The sequence below is a fragment of the Diabrotica virgifera genome, chromosome 1 (assembly GCF_917563875.1).
Source record: "Diabrotica virgifera virgifera chromosome 1, PGI_DIABVI_V3a".
Classification (NCBI taxonomy): Eukaryota; Metazoa; Arthropoda; class Insecta; order Coleoptera; family Chrysomelidae; genus Diabrotica; species Diabrotica virgifera.
The window spans coordinates 55,156,557-55,177,551 of NC_065443.1; the positions used below are offsets into that span (position 1 = coordinate 55,156,557).

General features: G+C 33.9%; 1 protein-coding gene across 1 annotated transcript in view; it reads right to left on the reverse strand.

The window, feature by feature from the left end:
* Positions 1 to 20,995, reverse strand: part of LOC114328603 (ATP-binding cassette sub-family G member 4) — a 244,690-nt gene that overhangs the window by 81,396 nt on the left and 142,299 nt on the right. Inside the window, exon 4 of the mRNA XM_028277492.2 lies at positions 7,229 to 7,467. Coding sequence (XP_028133293.2) covers positions 7,229 to 7,467 — 239 coding nt within the window. The remainder of the gene's footprint in view (positions 1 to 7,228; positions 7,468 to 20,995) is intronic.

Here is a 20,995-nt window from a genome sequence, read left to right on the forward strand (position 1 = left end):
TTTTATTATTTTTTTTATATATATTTGGGTGTGATATGCAGCAGCTTAACTTTTAAAAGTTTTTCTATTAATTACTAGGTAGACTATGCATTTGCAATTTATTTTAAATTTTGCAATTGATTATTTGTGTTTAACTTCATTATTGTTATTGTTATTTTAAATACATTGACGATTTATGTAATTTTAGTAAGTTGGATTGTTATTGTTTTGTTTTCTTGACTTTTCTAAGCTTTGTCGATAAAATTGTACAATTTTTCATGACAATAAAGCATATTTCTATTCTATTCTATAAGTTTGGTTGGATAATAAAAAACAGATATTTATTTACCAAAGCTGCTACAGTCTACACTGTTTCTCTTTGTTTTTAAGAGGGTGAAACAAAGATCTTTACTATAAGTGTCAAACTGACATTGTCATATACAAGGTTATGTAAGATGTGTGTTTGTTTATTATTTTTTCTTCTTCTTTTATGTCCTTTGTGAGTTGTGCCCATTTAGGCAGCAACATTTCTTAAATTTAACGCCTAATTAAACCGATCATACAACAAGACCAATCAAGGATAAGGCCGGGAAATTGAAGTTGGTGAAAAAATAAACTGTTGTTAAAATATAAAATAAGATAAATAAAATATAATTTGAAAATAATAATTTGTCATTATTTAACCTCCAATAATATGACAGACGTCAGTTACCATTTACCATCTGACCAAATATAATAATGACGTCTATAATATAATCGTCACTACTTCTAGCCAATAAAATACTCGCTGTAATAGGAGTGGCATGTCAAAAAAATCTGATGATTCCATATATATTTTTTTAAATTTAGTAAAAAGCATAATATATTTCATACTATTGAAGTATGCGTTAAGAAACCCCCCCCCCCCGCTACCGTCATTCCCCAAAAGTGTTTTAAATTTCCATTAGTAACAATTATTTAAGTTAGTGATGCATTCATTCTATACAGGAGTTTATTTGCATTTAAAATAAATATTTGTTTAAAATATCAAAAAAGATATGTATTGTAGGTATTTGCAGTGTTATACACTAACATTCAATAATTTATTGCAACATTATTGGAATTTTATAATTAATAAAAAGTACACTGTGAGATTATTTTTATGGTAGGTGAATTTTTGACCCAAGATACCAGTATCTTATCAAAAATTTCCTTACTAGAAAGCGCCCCGTCTAAAGATATGCTCCGAAGCGACGTGATTTCGATAAAAATAAAAAATATGTAATTGCCAAAAATATAGCAAAAATTGCTCAAAACAGAATGTAAACATAACATTTATATTGTATGTATTATTTTGTGGCTTAATACGTCATTACACGTGCCATGAGGGTTACGCAAGTACACGCCCTTTGGGTTTGCCTCCTTATACTAAAGCGGCTCAGCTTAATGGTTTGGATGTAGCTCATCTGAACTCTTTCGGGCTGTAGTGTCAAAAGTGAAAATAGCAATGATAATTGCCAACCTTCGTCGCGGAGATGGCATGTAAAGAACAAGACTAAAGCGGCTGAAAGTTAACCAAATATTATTAAAATGTGTAAATTATATTTCAATATTCTTTTAGTATTCCGAATTAGAACTGATATTGTTGTTCTTTTTTTTCCTTTTATGTGAGGGGATAACACACCTCCTTAGTAATTTGCCGGATCTGACCTATCGACACTAGAGTTGGCAAAACGCCGATAATATTTTATCATTGAATATTTTCAGGTATATGTAATATAAATATATATTTTTATAATAATTTGTTTATATATTATGTGATATACAAATATACCTACATGTTTCTAAATTAAACGAAATATTAAGCATACATTATTATACAGAATATCTGCTAACTTCCTGTACTAAGGTTACAAATGTAAATATAATCGGAATAAAGAAATAATGAAAAATATTGACTCGATTAGAAAAGTTCCCATGACACGTAAAACCCGGGAACTTCAAATAACGCATTTTGGTTAAACCATCAAAATATAAAATAATAACATGTTGCAATGAAAGATGAAGACGCCGGTCCGGAATAAGAATGACGTAACTGCAAATTTTGTCATTTCCTGTTTATTGCGTAATTAAATTTTAAAATACTGTGTACAGATGATACAAAAGCGACAGAACTGTAACTATGTGCTAAGCCACTACGGAGTAGTTGCGTCGTTATTGATATACGCACCATTTTAAACCTTGTTACAGATGAAGAATGACGCAACTGTAAATATTGTTGAAAATGGGGGGACTAAATTAAGATAATGAAATTCGGACCAATAGGGATGAAAATAAAAGCCATCGCTCTAAGAATACAGAGCATACTAAATATTTAAAAATAATTTGTTTACACAGAAAGATTTTAAGATCAAGAATGACGCAACTGTATATAGGGTTTAAAATGGGGAGATTAAGTTAAGATATTGAAATTCGAACCAATAGGGATGAAACTAAAAGCCACCATTGTAAGAATAAACGCCATATCGATGCTCCGGACGACTATTCTTTATTTAATCACTATTTTAATTATTTAAAAATTTTTAGATGAAGAATGACGCAATAATGAAATTCGAACCAATAGGGATAAAAATAAAAGCCATCATTGTAAGAATAAACGCCATACCGATGCTCCTGGACGATTACTCCTTATTTAATCCCTATTTTAAATATTTAAAAATCGTTTTTTTTTGCTCCCCTGAGAAATTTGGATTTTTGCAGTTACGACATTCTTATTCCTTACCGGCGAAGAGAAGGTTCAATTGATGGCTGCGAAGGTTGATTGACATTCTCATTGGTGATATTCTGAACCTGCAAAATTTTTTCTACAATACTCTTCTCTGAATCGCTATTGATTTCTTCTTCTTCTTCTTCATGTGCCGTGCTCGATTATCGAACGTTGGCTATCAAATTGGCTATAGCAATTTTGTTAACGGCAGCTCGGAAAAGGGATGCAGAGGATCTGTTATACCATTCTCTCAGGTTTTTAAGCCATGACGTTCTTCTTCGACCTGGCCCTCTTCTTCCGTATACCTTGCCTTGTATTATTAAATGGAGTATATTATATCTCTCTGGGTGTCGCATAACATGGTCAAAATATTCAAGTTTTCGATTTTTAACTGTTCTGACGACTTCTGTGACTTTTCCCATCCGGTGCAAAACAACTTCGTTACGAACTCTATCCACCCAACTTATTCGTAGGATTCTTCGGTATACCCAAATTTCAAAGGCTTCCAATTTCTTGAGAAGAGTATCTGTTAAAGTCCAACCTTCGACACCGTACAAAAGAGTAGAGAACACATAACATCTCACTAATCTAATTTTAAGATTCAAAGTAATGTTGTTTCCACATAAAAGTTTCTTTATCTTAAAGAATGCAGCTCTGGCCTTCTCTATACGTATTCTAATTTCTTTGCTCATGTCCCAGTTCTCATTTAGATTACAACCAAGGTAGGTGATACTGTTAGTTCTCTCTAATTGTTCACCATAAGCTGTTACTACTTCCGGTTGTATTGGCGTCTTACTGACAACCATCACCTTGGTCTTTGCGGTGTTTAGCTTGAGTCCATATTCATCACACGTTGTGGTAATCCTATTAATCAGATGTTGAAGTTCTTCATAATTGCTCGCAATTAACACCGTGTCATCCGCATATCTCAAATTATTAATATTGACGCCATTCATTTTGATACCACATTGAGCATTATCCACTGCTTTATTGAAAACAAACTCAGAATAGATGTTAAATATTAGTGGGGACAAAATGCAGCCCTGCCTTACTCCTCTTCGTATTTGAAGTTCTTCAGACGTGGCCCAGCCAATCCTGATGTTTGCACGTTGATGCCAGTAGATTTTTGATAATGCGTAGGTCTTTATCATCAATACCCACTTTCTGAAGAATAGAAATCATTTCCGTATGTTTTACCCGATCAAAGGCCTTCTCAAAGTCAATGAAACACATATAAACCGGATGTCCGACACCTCTGCATCTCTGTACCATAACCTGAATACTAAACAGTGCTTCTCTGGTCCCAAGGTTATTGCGGAATCCAAACTGTGTATCACCAAGCTGTTCTTCTATTTTTTGGTACATCCTAGAGTGCAAAATTCGTAGAAATATCTTTAAAACATGACTCATAAAGCTAATGGTTCGGTAGTCACTACATCTTTTTGCGTTTGCTTTTTTAGGTATCGTCACAAAAGTCGACAGCAGCCAATCCGTTGGTATATAGCCAGTTTGATAAACTTTATTAAAAAGATGAAGGAGAGATCTTTTACTTGAATTTTCGAAGAGCTTTATTATTTCATTCGGTATTTCGTCTGGTCCCGTCGCTTTTCTGGTCTTTGCTAATCTTATTGCTTGTTCAATTTCGTCCATAGTTATGTCAGGTCCTGTAACTACTTCGTTAATTTCAAGCTCGGGCCTTTCATCATTAAACAGTTCCTCAATGTATTCTTTCCATATGTCTATTTTATCCAAATCAGTGATAATCAGTTTTCCGTCTCTATCAACGATGTTATTTGCATGTTTTTTGTTCTGACCGGTGAGTTCTTTTATTTTTTTTATACATATTAAATGAATCATGTTTTCTCTGCAACTCTTCAATTTCTAAACATTTTTTTTCAAAGTATGTTTCTTTTGCCGCTCGTATTTTAGTCCTTATCTCTTTATTAATGCGTTTATACATTTCGATGTTTTCGAAATCTCATCGTTCATCCACTGTTGCTTCTTTTGATTTTTCTCTTTGAAGTTTGGAGTGGAGTTGCTTATAATCGTTTTGATTTGGTTCCAATGATCCTCGATGTATTCTTGTTGTTCGCTATTCTCAAAATTGCTCTCTAAATTGTTTGAAATCCCCTGACTGTTGTTTCTAATAAAATCGGTATCCAGTTTGTTAGAGGATCGTTGTTGTTTTATCCGTTTAAATTTTAATTTTATTTCGGTTAACAATAGATTGTGATCAGATGGCACATCGGCGCCAGGATAGGTTTTTACAGACTTTACTGCATTTCTGTAACGCTCACTGATGGTTATGTAGTCAATTTGGTTTCTTACGATATTATTGTGGGTATCTGCTGGAGATTTCCACGTATATAATCTCCTTTTAGGTAATTTGAAAAAGGTATTCATTATACATAGATTATGTTCTTTGCAAAAATCTGCGAAATAGTCTCCCCTTTCATTTCTATCGCCCAGTCCAAAACAGCCAATAATATTACTTTGTCTGCCTTTTCCTATCTTAGCATTAGGGTCACCCATCAGAATGGTGAGATCTCTAGTCTTGAGTTGGTCGGTAACAGTTTTTACATCGGCGTAGAACTTGTCAAGTTCTTCCAGTTCACTTTCCGCTGTCGGTGCATACACTTGTATTAAATTTATGTTTCTGGGTTTCGCGTTCAACTGAATCATTATGACTCGTTCAGATACCTGGCATACCGCCCTAACACATTTGCTAACCTCGTTTGAGACTATGAATCCTACACCATGACGATGGTAATTACTCTCTTCTCCTGCATAATATACTTCATGATCATTCACATGGCATTGGCCAGATCCAGTTTTTCCTGGTTCATATAAACTCCGCACATTCCATGTGCCTATTCTACAACTTCTCTGTATATCAAATTTGGCCAAGCGGGAGATTCTTCGCACCCCTGCCCCATTTAAGAAGCGCCCGTACTCGGGGCCATCGTTTATTTCCTCAGCCATATTGATTAACCTGGGAAAAATAGTGTAGTAGTCATTCCCTTGGCTTTCTACACCGCTGTGTACACGCTGTTTAAGTGGTTGCCACCGCACCGAGTACTATTCTGTATTGACCGTTCTGGCCTAAATGACTTCCGCTCAATACAGATACTGAAAAATCAGCTGCCGATTTCCAGGTTCGATTTTATACAAGCCCTAAAACCAGGGGGCTGCCACCTCCGTCCTCCAGACCGTTGTGAAGACCTTCTTCTCCGCCCTGGATGCCGTTGTTGGCTTCATCCGTGACCCTGGACAGGGGACCCTTACCAGGTACTAGTTTCCCGGGTCAGGAAACACCTGGAATCTGCAGAAGGCAGGGATTGATTCAATTTCCCTGATAGGACTATCCAAAAGGAGTTCCTACCTGCTACCGGCTATTGATTTCTACATGATTTATTATTTCTACTTCAACAGCATCAGTATAATCAGATAAATCGTCACCTAACTGGTCTAAAGTACAGCCCGGAACAGAATCATATAGACGTCTGTGTTGTTTCTCATATGGATCATAGGACAGAAATAAAGTGAAATTAAATGAATTGTATAAAAATAAATTGTTTAAGGACATAAGAGCAAAATGTTTCCTGTCAAAATGTTCAATGTGTTTTAAATGTATTAATTTTTTTTCGAATCCTGAGAAAACTAATAAATATTTTTGAAAAATTTAAACGCAGAATGAAAGATTGCATTGTTACCGAGAGCTGAAAGTCCCTTAGAATAACCAAAAATTTATTTTGAATGAGATATTTGAAATTAAGTCACACTAAATTTTTTCTTTTCTTTTTACCCGTGTAACTTATTAAAATAAACCCTATATAAGTTTGCAGGGACTTTCGGCCCTCTGTAATAACGAAATATTTCATTGTGCGTTTAAATTTTTTCAAAAATACTTATTAGTTTTCTAAGTAGATAGTAAAGACATGCACCAGTAAAGGAACACCTGCACACAACGGGACTGTTTCATCGAGAATTAGCAAGTTCTGTGGCAGAGAACCTGAAGCAGTCAACCATATCTTTCATGACTGCGACGCGCTATTAGATCGTAGGCTGCAAACAATTTTTGGGGACCAAGTGACTCAAAAAAGTATAGTACCCATCCACTAGACCTGTCTAAACTGGTGCAGGCTTCCAGAATTCTGGAATGGGTATCATGAAGGGATATATGTAAAAAATGTCGAGATAGTATCATGAGCTTTGACTGGTTTGCCCATGATTGTCAATGGATTTACTAACCAAAAAGATAGTTTATGTGAGGAAATGACTTCTATTAACAAAGACCACTAATTTATTAATCGTTGCTCTAAATTAGAATGTTTAGTCCAACTATTGTCCTGAACGAATCATACAACAATGGAATGGGAATAATAATTATCCACAATTAAACGCAAATTATAACAATTAGATAACAATGGGATGGAAATAATAATTATCCACAATTAAACGTAAATTATAACAATTAGATAATCCATAATTAAAGTAACTTACCGTAGTCAGCAGGATTGTGATACTGCGGACAGGGAAACCCACAGTCTTGCAAAAATGGAACCAGTTTATTCGTACTACCTTGATATAGGCAGTACCCATTTCCTACTACGTACACCTGATCAAACATTGCAAATAAAGTAGCTGAAGGCTGGTGAATGGTACATATGATTGTTTTTCCTTGCATAGTTAGTTTCTTAAGTAGTGTTATACATGTTGAACAAGACGAACTATCCAATCCCCTGTAATAAAAAGAAATTTACGTTAAATAAACTCTTCTAATTATTTCTTCGGGTAGATTATTTTAGGTTAATTTAATCATTAAGTCTTAGGTGACTTTTTAGGTTTCTTTCAGACAGGGATGCGTGCTGTCGCCACAATTATTGAATGTGTACTCCCAACTAATATTTCAGCAGGCACTGTGGGAAAGAACAGAAGGTGTAAGGATTTGAGGAAGCCTCATTACTACCTAACATAAGATTTGCAGACGATACCGCAATCATGGCAGAAAATGTAGACGATTTACAAATTCTCTTAGAAATGTTTAACAGAGAAACCAAAATATGGGACTAACAATGAATATAAATAAAACCAAATACATGGTGATCTCAAAAAACCCTGTTGACAACATACAGGTGACAAGGGAAGGAAAATCGCTAGAGAGGGTCGACAAGTATAAATACTTCTGAGCAATTATAAACTCACAGTTAGATCAAGATGAGGAGATAAAGATCAGAATAGAAATAGCTCGAAAAGGATTCAAGTCAATGTTTACAAATAAGAAATTGAGTATGTCCATCAGATTGAGGTTCGTCTAATGTTATGTTTGGTCGCAATTACTATATGGGGTAGAAGGTTGGACTCTAAAAGCACAATCCATAAAAAATTGGAGGCATTCGAAATGTGGCAATATACACATAGGCGTATTATGAAAATTCCGAAAAATATAGCGGTAGCGGGTAGGTACCCCACTATGATCCCGATAGAGAGTAGACTTACTTCAGGGATTTAGCGTCCCTGCCCACGCGAGCTCCTAGTTTTTCCTCCACTTCCTACTTAGAGAAAACCAGGCCCTAACCCCAGTATTATCCTATCCAAACTCCAAAGTCCTTCCCTAATATCCCCCCGCCCACCAACCCGTCTAGCCAGCGTGGTGGGTTATGGCCAAAACCTCAAAAAATCCAAAATGTCGGTTTCAACAGAGATACGGAAGATACCCCAGGTGTGTAGGAAGCTTATTCCACAGTCCCACGCCGAAACAACGGTCTGTCTCGAGGATTCTGGGGGAGGCAAGTCGACATTGAAAAAGAAGAACAACAAACAACTCCATATAACAACGTACAACATCCGTTCCAAGGCAAAAGACGAAAAACTCTACGAACTAGAAGAGGAATTGGTGAACATGAATTGGGATATAATGGGACTATCAGAAGTTAAAAGAAGAGGTGAAGGGTATGTGGACTTACATTCAGGCAACAGCCTCTATTATAAAGGCAATGAAGACTATACATACGGTGGAATAGGTTTCTTAATCAACAAGAAGAGAAAATCACAAATTCAAATAATTGACAGCATCTCAGACAGGGTTACATACATGATTTTAAAACTAAATCCAAAAACCAAATTAAAGATTGTGCAAGTTTATGCTCCAACTGAAACAGCAACTGATGAAGAAATAAATTCTTTTTACGAAGAGCTTAAAAAAGCTATAGACACCAACATAGAATCCAAAATAATAATAATGGGAGATTTTAACGCCAAAATTGGAAGTAAGATTGAAGACTCTGAAAGCAAGTTTGGAAATTTTGGATTCGACACAAGAAACACAAGGGGAGAAAAAAAGCTTATGGAATTTCTGGAACAAGAAAACATGTATGTTATGAATACCTTCTACAAAAAGAAACCTAACAGAAAGTGGACATGGGTCGCACCTAACGGAACCATTAAAAATGAAATTGACTATTTTCTCTCAAACAACAAAAGAATATTTGAAGACGTAACAACAATAAACAAAGTAACAACGGGTAGTGACCATCGTATAGTTAGAGCAAAAATAAATGTTAACATGAAAGAAGAGAGCAAAATAATATTGAAGAAGAGAGAATATATAAAATTAAATGAAGAGCAATTCCGAGAGATCTTAGCGGATAAGTTCGAATATGATCCTTCAGATAATCAAGATCAAATTGACGAAATTAACCAAAACATAAATAAGAACCTTCTCGAAGCCGGAATACAGGTCGCAAAAAAACAAGGACTAAAGAAGACAAAATAAAAATCTCCATCTAGAGTTTTTGGGACATTCTAAATAAAATATGTTTCTTGACATTTTTTTCAAAAGTTAACAGTTTTAAAGTTATAACCGATTTAAAATCGAAAAATGCGTTTTTTACATTTTTTTTTATGGATTTTAAATCGCTTATAACTTTAAAACTATTAACTTCTGAGAAAAATGCCGGGAAACTTATTTTATTTAGAATGTTCCAAATAATCTAGAAAAAATATTTTTCGGAGGAAAATACGAGTTTTTTGAAATAGAGCTCACCGCACCGGCAAAAAAATCGGATAACACGCATAATAAACAATTAAAAAACAACGGTATATCTTAAATGTAAGTAACTGGAAACTTCAAAATACGAATTTAAATATGAGTTTTTAAACCTCGAAAATGCGTATTTTCGCATTTTTCAGATTTTAAATCGCCTATAACTCGAAAACTATCAATTTTTAAGAAAAATTACAAGATACCTTTCTTGTTTAAAATGACTCAAAGTACCTAAAAATGTATGTTCCAGAGCAAAAATGATCTTTTGTATGTGTTTAAAAAAATTGTTTAGACAATTTTTGCCCAAAAATTCCGCCCGGCACCCTTCAGATTTGTTCAAAGGGGACATTTTTGAATAGGAATCCACAAAGAAACCGAGTCAGAAATTTTTTTAGACGGGAGCGGTCTAGCCACATGAACTATAGACGAAAACACAAATCACATCTCCATTAAGAGAGGCGTGAGACAAGGAGACGTAATATCGCCAAAGCTTTTCAACCTAGCCCTAGAAGATGTCTGAAAAACGACAAATTGGTCAACCTATGGCATTAACGTTAATGGCAAGAAGCTAAACCACCTCAGATTTGCTGACGACATTGTGATTATAGCGAGCTCATTCGAGGAACTGCAAATTATGATGGAGGAACTCGCAGGCAGCTCCCAATACGTCGGCCTGAAAATGAACATGAAAAAAACAAAAATAATGACAAACCCGGATGACCTCAGACGTATAACTATAAATGGCAGTGAGATAGAAACAGTCCAGGAATATATATACTTAGGCCAAATCCTGAAACTTGACAACGAGAACCAAAGTGCGGAAATTACTAGGAGAGCAAAACTAGCATGGGCAGGATTTGGAAAACTTAGTTGGATACTTAAGAACCGCAAAATACCCCAATACTTGAGGAGCAAAGTGTTCAACCAGTGCATCCTTCCTATCATCACATATGGATGTCAAACCTGGACCCTAACCAAGGCAAATATGAATAAACTAGCCACAACAGAAAGAGCAATGGAAAGAGCAATGTTAGGTATACGACTGTCAGATAAAAAGAGGAACGACTGGGTAAGAACAAAAGTCGAGGACATAACAACAAAAGTTACCAAACTTAAATGGAGCTTCGCAGGCCACACTGCTAGACAAAAAGACAACGTTGGGATGCAACAGTACAACATTGGAGACCTTACCAAAGTAAACGATCGAGAGGAAGACCACAGATGATGTGGGTTGATGATATTAAAAGAGTAGCCGGAACGAATTGGAAATATGTTGCTTAGGATAGACACCGATGGAAGGAGTTGGGAGAGGCCTATGTCCAAACGTGGACGATAAAAGGCTAAGAAGAAGAAGAAGAAGATGAAAATTCCTTGGACTGCACAAGTCTCAAACGAAGAAGTGTTAAGACGAATTTGGCATGGCAGAAAACTTATGAACACAATTAAAATAAAAAAAAAACATCCTATCTGAGCTACATACTTCGAAACGATAACTACTTTCTGCTACACGTCATCATGCAAGGAAGAGTAGAAGGGAAAAAGGCTTGGGAAGAAAGAAAAATCTTGGCTGAGGAATATCACAGATTGGATTAACCTCAGTGTTGAACAGATATTTCACGTTGCAAAAACTAGAGAAGCGTTTAAAAAAGTGATCGCCAACCTTGGTTAGAAGACGTCACAAGAAGAAGAAGAAAGTTACTTTTAGGTTTGTGTAGATTGTCAAAGTAGAAAAGCTTATGCCACAAAATAAATGAGAAAATCTTACATCGAAAAATAAATATCTTTAATATATTATATGTTAACTAATTTAACCAGTTTTTTCCTCACATTTGTTTTTTTCAGAATACGCAAGAGATTAGAATACATAGAATAGAAAAATTTATGCACTCCGTTCATTTAATCGCAATAAAAGTAAACTAAATATTTTTGGAAATGTTTCGTATTGTAGAATTCTTACAATCATCACGTAATTCTATAAATATCTATAGACCTGGGCATTTAGCACAAAATAAATCTATCTTTCAATACAGCACCTAGAAACTTGCAACTTTTTGCATTATGTTCAGGATGATGTAAAGAAAAAAGTATACAAGACGAATACGCCATCAGAACCGACCGCCGGAGTACCTCGTGCCCAGGTTCACAGCTAAGGCACATCATCTGGAGTTTCGAGGGTTCTCAACACTAAATTGATGCAAACAGATTACTTGGGGGTTTTTATAAGTTTCTGAACAAGAATAAGCTATCAAAAACGACCCCAGGTGCACCTGGTGCCCAAAAACCCTCCAAACTCCAGAAGATAACAGGCCTTAGCAGTGACCTTTGGGGAACAGGTAGTCGGGGGGGGGGGGGGGTCAGTTCTAATAGCGTATTCGCAATCAGCGACCCCAAAAACTGCCTATTAATCTATTTGCATGCATTCAGTACCGAAAACCTTCGAAACACCAGAAAATGACGTTCATTAGCAGTGCCCGTGGGCACCAGGTGATCCGGGAGTCGGTTCTGATGATGTATTCGTGGTCAGCAACCTCAAAAACCTCCCGTGTAATCTGTTTGCATCAAGTTTGTGACAAAATTACTAGAAACTCCAGAATATGACGTGGCCCTAGACAACAGGGGCTCCGGGTGTCATTCTGATGGCATATTCGTGTCACAACCAAGAAGAAATAGAACAGTTTTATGATGACTTGTACCCATAGGCTATTGATTATGTATTTTAGAAAGGAACTACAACGTTAACGGGGTATTATTGTTTCATATCGTCAATATACCTCTAAATATGAAAAACCCACGGAGTGATACCATTTAAAGGGGTGCGTTTTTGAGAAAGAGGTGAATTATTCCCTAAGCGCAGGGCGAATTAGGGTGAGTTCTATGCACTTTTGGTACAAACAAGTCCACAGAAAAATTGGTCCAGGGTAAATTTGCTATCGAAACATTACATTTTAAAGTCAGAAATATTTTTTTACAAGAATATATTCAAAAAAAAAAACAAGAAAAAAACACGAAAGATAGCAATTTTGTTTTTTTGCCCCATAACTTTTTTCCACGGTGATATAGGTACAGGCACTGCTTCACAGAAAAAAAACTTCTATCCTTCCTCTTTAAAACGACGTTTAGTTGAAGTCTCTATGATTTATATTTTACAAAACATGATTTTTCAACTTTTCCCACTCACAGCGATTTTGTCCCATTTTCCTTGTTACTCCTCATTATTCTGTAACTTACTCCTACGTACCAAATGCTATGTTGCATTTGATACGAAGAAAAGTCAATTGCCTTTGAAACGGTCTACTGTAGAAGGCTTTGTGGCTGTTTTTAAGCAAGATATGGTTGTTCAAAGTTTTATACTTTTAATGATTTTTGATATATTTTACAAATATTTGTAAATTTCTCATTATAACTTTTTTTATTGTATGTTTAGGTATATACATTGTACAATAAAAAAGAAAGCTTATTTTCTTAACATTAAAATGCTGTATTATAGAAAATTAGGATGCCGTCGATCGGATAGTTCAGTGCGACTAGCGGATGACAGCACCTTCACTTCGCCGTGAGGTATGCTAGTTCAAGCCCAGCCAGGCCATCGGAAAAACAAAAAAAGCTAACGCGTCAGTATAAAATTCTAAATATGAATCTGGCGCGTAGACTGGAATATGCGGGTGTCTGATCGGCCTATGAGGGAGCAGTACGGCAAGCGATAAGGACTTGCGGCTTGGTGATACTCCCCCATAGATCCCTATCGGAAGGGCGTTGACGCCTAAAATACCGGTGTATATATATATTATAGAAAATTATAGGACTATTTTTAAACAAGATATACTTTTTCAATATGTGACATATACACATGCAATAGGTCCCACTAAGTTGGAACCATATGGAAAATTTTTTATTACATACCTATTAACTTTATGAAAAAAATTATTCTTTATAAAATACTCTATATAGTCTAAAACTCAAGATGGAACCATCAGATATAAAATTTTATCAATAGTGTACGAGGTATGTTAATAAATATGAATTTTGCTCAAGAGTAAAGTACCTTTATATTTCGCAATATCGAAAAGTGTTATTATTAAAAGTTATTTAAAATTAAAAATTTTGTTATGATACGTAATTATATTCTTCTAATTGAAAAAAAAATAAAAAAATTTGAAATTTTTCTCAAATTACGGATACCTTTGGATATCCTACGGATACGTTGTTTAAAAATGTCCTAGAATGTTTTGCAATGCACCATTTTAAAGTAAAGAAAATAAGCTTTCTTTTTATTCTACAATGTATATACCTAAATGTATAAGAAAAAAAAGTCATAATGAGAAATTTAAAAAATATTCATTAAAAATATAAAACCTTGACAAACATAACTTGCTTAAACATAGGCGTATAATCTTATACAATGGACCATTTTAAAGGTAATTGACTTCTCTTTCTACTAAATGTACCATTGCGTATACCTAGAAATCCGTAGAAAAAGTTACAGGACAATGTATGCGAAATAATGGAGAAAATGGCCCAAAAATGCTGTGAGCGGCGAAATTTGAAAAATCCTCTTTTAGAAACTATAAATCCTAGAGACTTTTGCTAAAATTCGTTGTAAAGAGGAGGGATGGAAGTTATTTTTCACTAAAGCAATGCCTATATCTATATCCCCGTGAAAAAAAGTTATGGGGCAATAAACAAAATTGCTATCTTTCGTGTTTTTTCTTGCTTTTCTTCTGAACATATTTTTGTAACAAAAAAAAATATTTTTCACTTTAAAATGTGATATTTCGATAGTAAATTTAATCTGGAACAATTTTCCTGTAGACGTGTTTGTACCAAAAGTGCATAGAACTCTACTCGCCCTAATTCACCCTGTGCCTAGATACTATTTTACCCCTTTCTCAAAAACGCACCCATTTAAATGGTAGCACTCCGTAGTTTTTTCAAATCTAGAGGTCCATTGACTATATAAGACAATAAAATCCCGTTAACGTTGTAGTTCCTTTTAGCTCTCTTATTTTGAAGATAATCAATAGCCTACCAGCTTTTATAGAAGACCATGAAAGTTTCACGATAATCTTCGATATTACCGCCAAAATAGGGGTAAAAACCGATCCAGTTGAAAATGACATTGGAAATTTTGGAACACTCGGTAGAAAGGAAAGGAGCGAAATACTCTTAAATTTAGTTAATAAATAGCTTCTTCTATAAGAAGGTCCATATATTCTATATAGCTTCTTCCATGGAAAATCGACTTAGAGGAGCCCCTTTAATAAGACTAAAAACGAGATTGACTTCATCACGGACAAAAAACACAGTTAAAGATGTTACAGCCTTAAATAATTTTTCGGTATCAATTGGTCAGAGCAACTGTATATAGCAAGAAAAACTGAAGATGATACAAAAAAAAGTTTAAACTTTAGTTACGGCCAACGAATGAACTTAACTTTCAAAAACATATCAGCAGGCATTTACTCAGAACCACCACAAAAAGTGATGTAAGCAGTAGAAACAAAGAAATATTATATACTATAACACAAGCCTAAGAAAAGTTTCGATCCAAACATAAAAAAAAGAAAAAATTATTAAGGATACGAAACAAAAAATGGAAGATCGTAGAGTACTAAGAAGTCAAGGAAATGTTGATACAAGACCGATACAAGACCAAGAAAGATATAAAAACTATAGGAGAAAAGAAAAGCATGACAGTATTGAGAAGAAAAATGGGTAATGTTAAAAAAGGAATCCTCCAACTTAAAGACAAAAATGGGAGTATAGTCTCAGATTGGCCAGGCATATTATACAGTTTATCAATTTAAACAGGTGCCAAATATGCAAGAACACGTCAAATTTATTTGTGAGGGGGGCATTTTGTAGACCAGTTTTCAACTAAATTACATGCATCAATCCTCTAGCGGGGCAGACATAACCCCCAAACCTTTAATGGAAAGATTCTGAACTCAATACTTATCATTACGGTCGTACTTGATTTTTCCGAAAATACTCCAAAAAATACGACTCAAAACACTCCAATACTCCAAAAAATAGTCAATTTGGAGTTCAATACTACAAAACCAATTTTTGAGTTCTGAACTCGATACTTCATACCTTTACGGTTTCACGAGATTTTTGCAAAAGTGCTAAAAGGAAAAATAATGTTTGTGGCATTTTTGAAAAGTGGTTGAACCACCTTTAAAATGAGGTATCACTCAACCCCCTTTTTCATTAAAGATTTTACAGGTATACGGGGTGATTCATTAAGAATGTCCAATTTCGGAGTTATAGATTCTAGACCAGAGGCTTACGACAGGGGAAAGTGAATGGTTGACCCTTTCCACATTCTATGCCACTGCCGGAATTACTATTTTAGTGCAATTTTTCGATTATCCAATACTTTCTATGTAGATAATGTGCTCTTCATTCGTACTGATAAAATCATTATTTTAGGAGATATTTGAAGTTAAAAATGAAGGGACAGAATACATTAATCAAAATAGCTGTGCCGTTTCATTTTCAACTTTAAATATCTATAAAACTAATGATTTTAACGTTACGAATGAAGAATGTATTATTTATATAGAATGAATTGAAGAATTGAAATAAAGCGCTAAAATAGCAATTCGGCTAGTGCGGTAGAAGTTGGAAAGGGTAAACCATTCACTGTCCCTGTCGTACGCCTCTGGTAGTAGCCAGAAACTTTTATTTATCATAATTTAGTAGGATGTACAGTACATATATTTCCTGCCAAGTATGACAAGGATATATTATTAATGCACTGGGTAAAAATAGTTATTAAATTTTTAAATAAGACACGCTGTAACTCAGTAACGAGCCACATTTTATTTAAGTGATTTGGGTTAAATCTTAATATTTTGAGGTCTAGAATCTTCAACTTACAGATTGGACATTCTTAATGAATCACACTGTATACATTGGTGGGTGATAAAGATTTCGATAAAAAAGTTCAAAGGCCAAGGTTGATGAAAGAATGATAACTTTTGTTGTTAGAATTAATTTCGGTCAATGTTTCGATAATTTTTATATACATCTATACTTCTATACTTGTTCGAAGTTCAGGGAAATATCTATTTTATTATTAAAGCTAATGTTGTTTTGACATTTTAGTAAAACAACTTTTTAATGTATGTATTTAATCATGTACCCAAACAAGTTGTATTAGTTAATTAGTTATTTCCTCTATTATTAATAATTATTGGCTATATCTTCTTCTTCTTCTTCTACGGCACTACAGCCCAAATTGAGCCTTGGCCTCCTTTATTTTTTGCCTCCACCCTTGCTTGTCTGTGGCTGCTCTTCTCCATACACGGACTCCTAAAAGGGCTTGTGCGTCGCTGTTTATTTGCTATATCATTAATTGTAATTAATGAATAAATAATATATTTTGTCAATTTTCCGATGTTACGATCAAGTCCGTTAGGTATGTACATATTATTATTTCTATTTTGCATTTTTCGTGTTACATTAAAAATTTTACATTTATTGTGTTGTTCTTACATTTACATAATTGTGTTTCTATGCTAATTTTAGATAACAGTTTATACTTTGTTATTTTCTTTTCATTCGATTTATATCATCTTTTTCTTGGAATGCTCTATACTTATTCCAAACTTTGGCTATCATTAATATGGATTTCTTTACTACACTGAACTAGTTCGGTTGCCATCATTTCGTCCAGAAGGACATAGCCAGACAGGCAAAGACCCATCCAGGGTTATGATGCCAAAAGAAGAAGAAGAAGAAGTGTACGCGAGCTTTTGTTTCTTCTAATACCATACAGAGGAAACCATTGTCCTACCTTCAGTCCATTTTCAAACCTGTCATTTCCCTACCAGTATCCAGGATGGATTTACCGATAACGACCCTAGATTGAATACAAGAATGATTTTGATTAACAAACAGGAATTATAGTTTCCCGAAGAATAAGGGTTGAGGCGCCGCGCCAGGCTTGTTAGTCGACACTCAAAGAAAATCATTAATGTTGTTCTGAAGCTATTTTCTTGTGGCATTTTTACAATTTTAACTATTTATAATGGGAAATAAGCCACAATATTATTAAAAAATGATTTTTATTAACGTTTCGACGCCCAAATCGGGTGCCGTTGTCAAAATACAAAATACTATTAACATAAACAAAAATGTTGTTGCTTAGTAAAAAAATTCTTCTAATAATTTATTTAATTTGACTCATTTATATCGGCAATTCAGATACATATTATGATACATTTTAAAGTAGAAGACTTTAAAATGATATTGCCAATATTTATGAGTTGCGTTCCTGGGACGACTTTACTGAAATATAGTTCATTCGATTACATGAAATCAACCCCAACTCAAGAATATCCGTCACAAAAAAATCATAGCATGTGATCTGTCTTTAAAAAGACAACCACATGCAACGGTGACATTAAAATTCTCGCGTTAGAGATCTCATAGTAAATCACGAGGGAAAACCAGGAAAAACCTCGTGATATTATCCTGACGTCGTAAGTATTTGGTCTTACATTTAATTTACTCTCAAAATTAATACCAAATTCTGACTTTACTATAATTTTGTTTAAATTATAAATAATATCAATAATACATGGATATATAAGTAATACTAAAATATAAAATGTGTACTAACTTGACTATTGACTTACTAATTGTGGTATTTTCTTTCTATTGACTTCCTCTTTCAGTATGGGTATCCACATCCTACTGCATTCCACCGAGGAATTTGCGACACAATTGGTTTCGTTTAGCATAATTAGAGCCGCTTCTTTGATTTTTCTCTTTTTACTATCTGTTTCTTTCAGGACTATACTTGAATCTCTCCACTGAACTCTATGTTCATTATCCCATGCGTGTTGATATATTTGAGATCTATCAAATTCTCTATTTTTAATATAAGATTGATATTCACTTATTCTAACGTTTAATGGTCTTGATGTTTCACCTATATAAAACTGTTCGCATTCACAAGGTATTTTATAAATACAATTCTTTGTACTTTCTTGCTCATTGTTAGGTTTAGTTTTAGATAGAATAGATCTCAATGTGTTGGTTGTTTTGAATGTTGTTGAAATGTTGAATTTATTTCCTATTGTTTTAAGTTTCTCGGATAGTCCTTTTAAGTATGGTATTGATATTTTCCTCGTATTATCTCTTGTGAATGTTGTAGGATCCCGTTCTATGTTGTTCTGTTCCATTCGATCCAATCTTGACAATTCCTTATTTATAAACGATAAAGGATAATCATTTTTTAATAAAACAGATGTTTAAGGATTGTTTTTCTTCTAAAAATGAATTTTCGTTAGAACAAGTAATTTTGGCCCTATCATATAAGGATTTTATGATTCCCTTTTTAACGTTGATGTTGTGATTTGATTTGTAATTGAGATATCTGTTGGTATGTGTTGGTTTTCTATACACTTGAGTCTCATATCCAGTATCCTTCTTTGAGACTAAAACATCAAAAAAGAAGCGGCTCTAATTATGCTAAACGAAACCAATTGTGTCGCAAATTCCTCGGTGGAATGCAGTAGGATGTGGATACCCATACTGAAAGAGGAAGTCAATAGAAAGAAAATACCACAATTAGTAAGTCAATAGTCAAGTTAGTACACATTTTATATTTTAGTATTACTTATATATCCATGTATTATTGATATTATTTATAATTTAAACAAAATTATAGTAAAGTCAGAATTTGGTATTAATTTTGAGAGTAAATTAAATATAAGACAAAATACTTACGATGTCGGGATAGTATCACGAGGTTTTTCCTGGTTTTCCCTCGTGATTTACTATGAGATCTCTAACGCGAGAATTTTAATGTCACCGTTGCATGTGGTTGTCTTTTTAAAGACAGATCACATGCTATGATTTTTTTGTGACGGATATTCTTGAGTTGGGGTTGATTTCATGTAATCGAATGAACTATCTTTCAGTAAAGTCGTCCCAGGAACGCAACTCATAAATATTGGCAATATCATTTTAAAGTCTTCTACTTTAAAATGTATCATAATATGTATCTGAATTGCCGATATAAATGAGTCAAATTAAATAAATTATTAGAAGAATTTTTTTACTAAGCAACAACATTTTTGTTTATGTTAATAGTATTTTGTATTTTGACAACGGCACCCGATTTGGGTGTCGAAACGTTAATAAAAATCATTTTTTAATAATATTGTGGCTTATTTCCCATTATAATTAGTTAAAAGAAAATCATTATGCAAAACAATAAACCAACACTGTCTTGTCATTTGGAAGAAAACAAGGATATACAACTCCCAAAAAAGGGTCAATGAGAGGAAATTATAGAAAATATACATGCACATGGAAAAATTCGGTTACAATGCTCCATCAAAAAAGAGGAAATAACTTTTTTTGTAGACGTGTTGATGGAAAATGGACGGAATCTTGTCATTTGGACGAAAACAAGGATATACAACTCCCAAAAAAGGGTCAATGAGAGGAAATTATAGAAAATATACATACACATGGAAAAATTCGGTTACAATGCTCCATCAAAAAAGAGGAAATAACTTTTTTTGTAGACTTGTTGATGGAAAATGTTTTTATCCATCCTATTTTGCCATGAAATTTGTTATTTGTGCTTGTAAGAGTTATTTTATACTTCACCTTATATTCTTTATTCCAAAATATTTCTTTAACAATCTAACAGTGTTTACTGAGTTAACGTAAGTTAAACATTTACATAATGCATCTGTCTTAATTACTCATATTTATAAAAAGATATATAAAGTCAATACCAGTATTTACTCTCCCACGAGATTTCGTTTACCTTATCAGAACTAGGATAAACTATGATAAATTTTCGTTTTGGTCTGTTTGCAAAAGAATTTGGTTCTTCATTTATGCTAATTGGGTCCCGGTGAATTCGTAACTATTTTAATCCCCCATCCTAATTACAGGCCTAACTCTGGCCCTCAGGTAATTTTTCGGTAACCAATCAAATACCGGTGAATTCGTAACTAAATAAAGATATAATCTTTTATTATATGGAAAATCTGTTTGCTTTTAAATTATCAGATGGATTTTAATAATTTATCATTGCTAAACATCTAAATATTGAATTTACAAAATTACTAGATAAAAACCAAGCTCGCGTAGAGCTATACTTCTATACATGATGGAAATAATATTTATAACACGTGTTAATGAAACACTATAATATTGTTTCAATTATTTTATTAAAATATTTAAATTTTTGC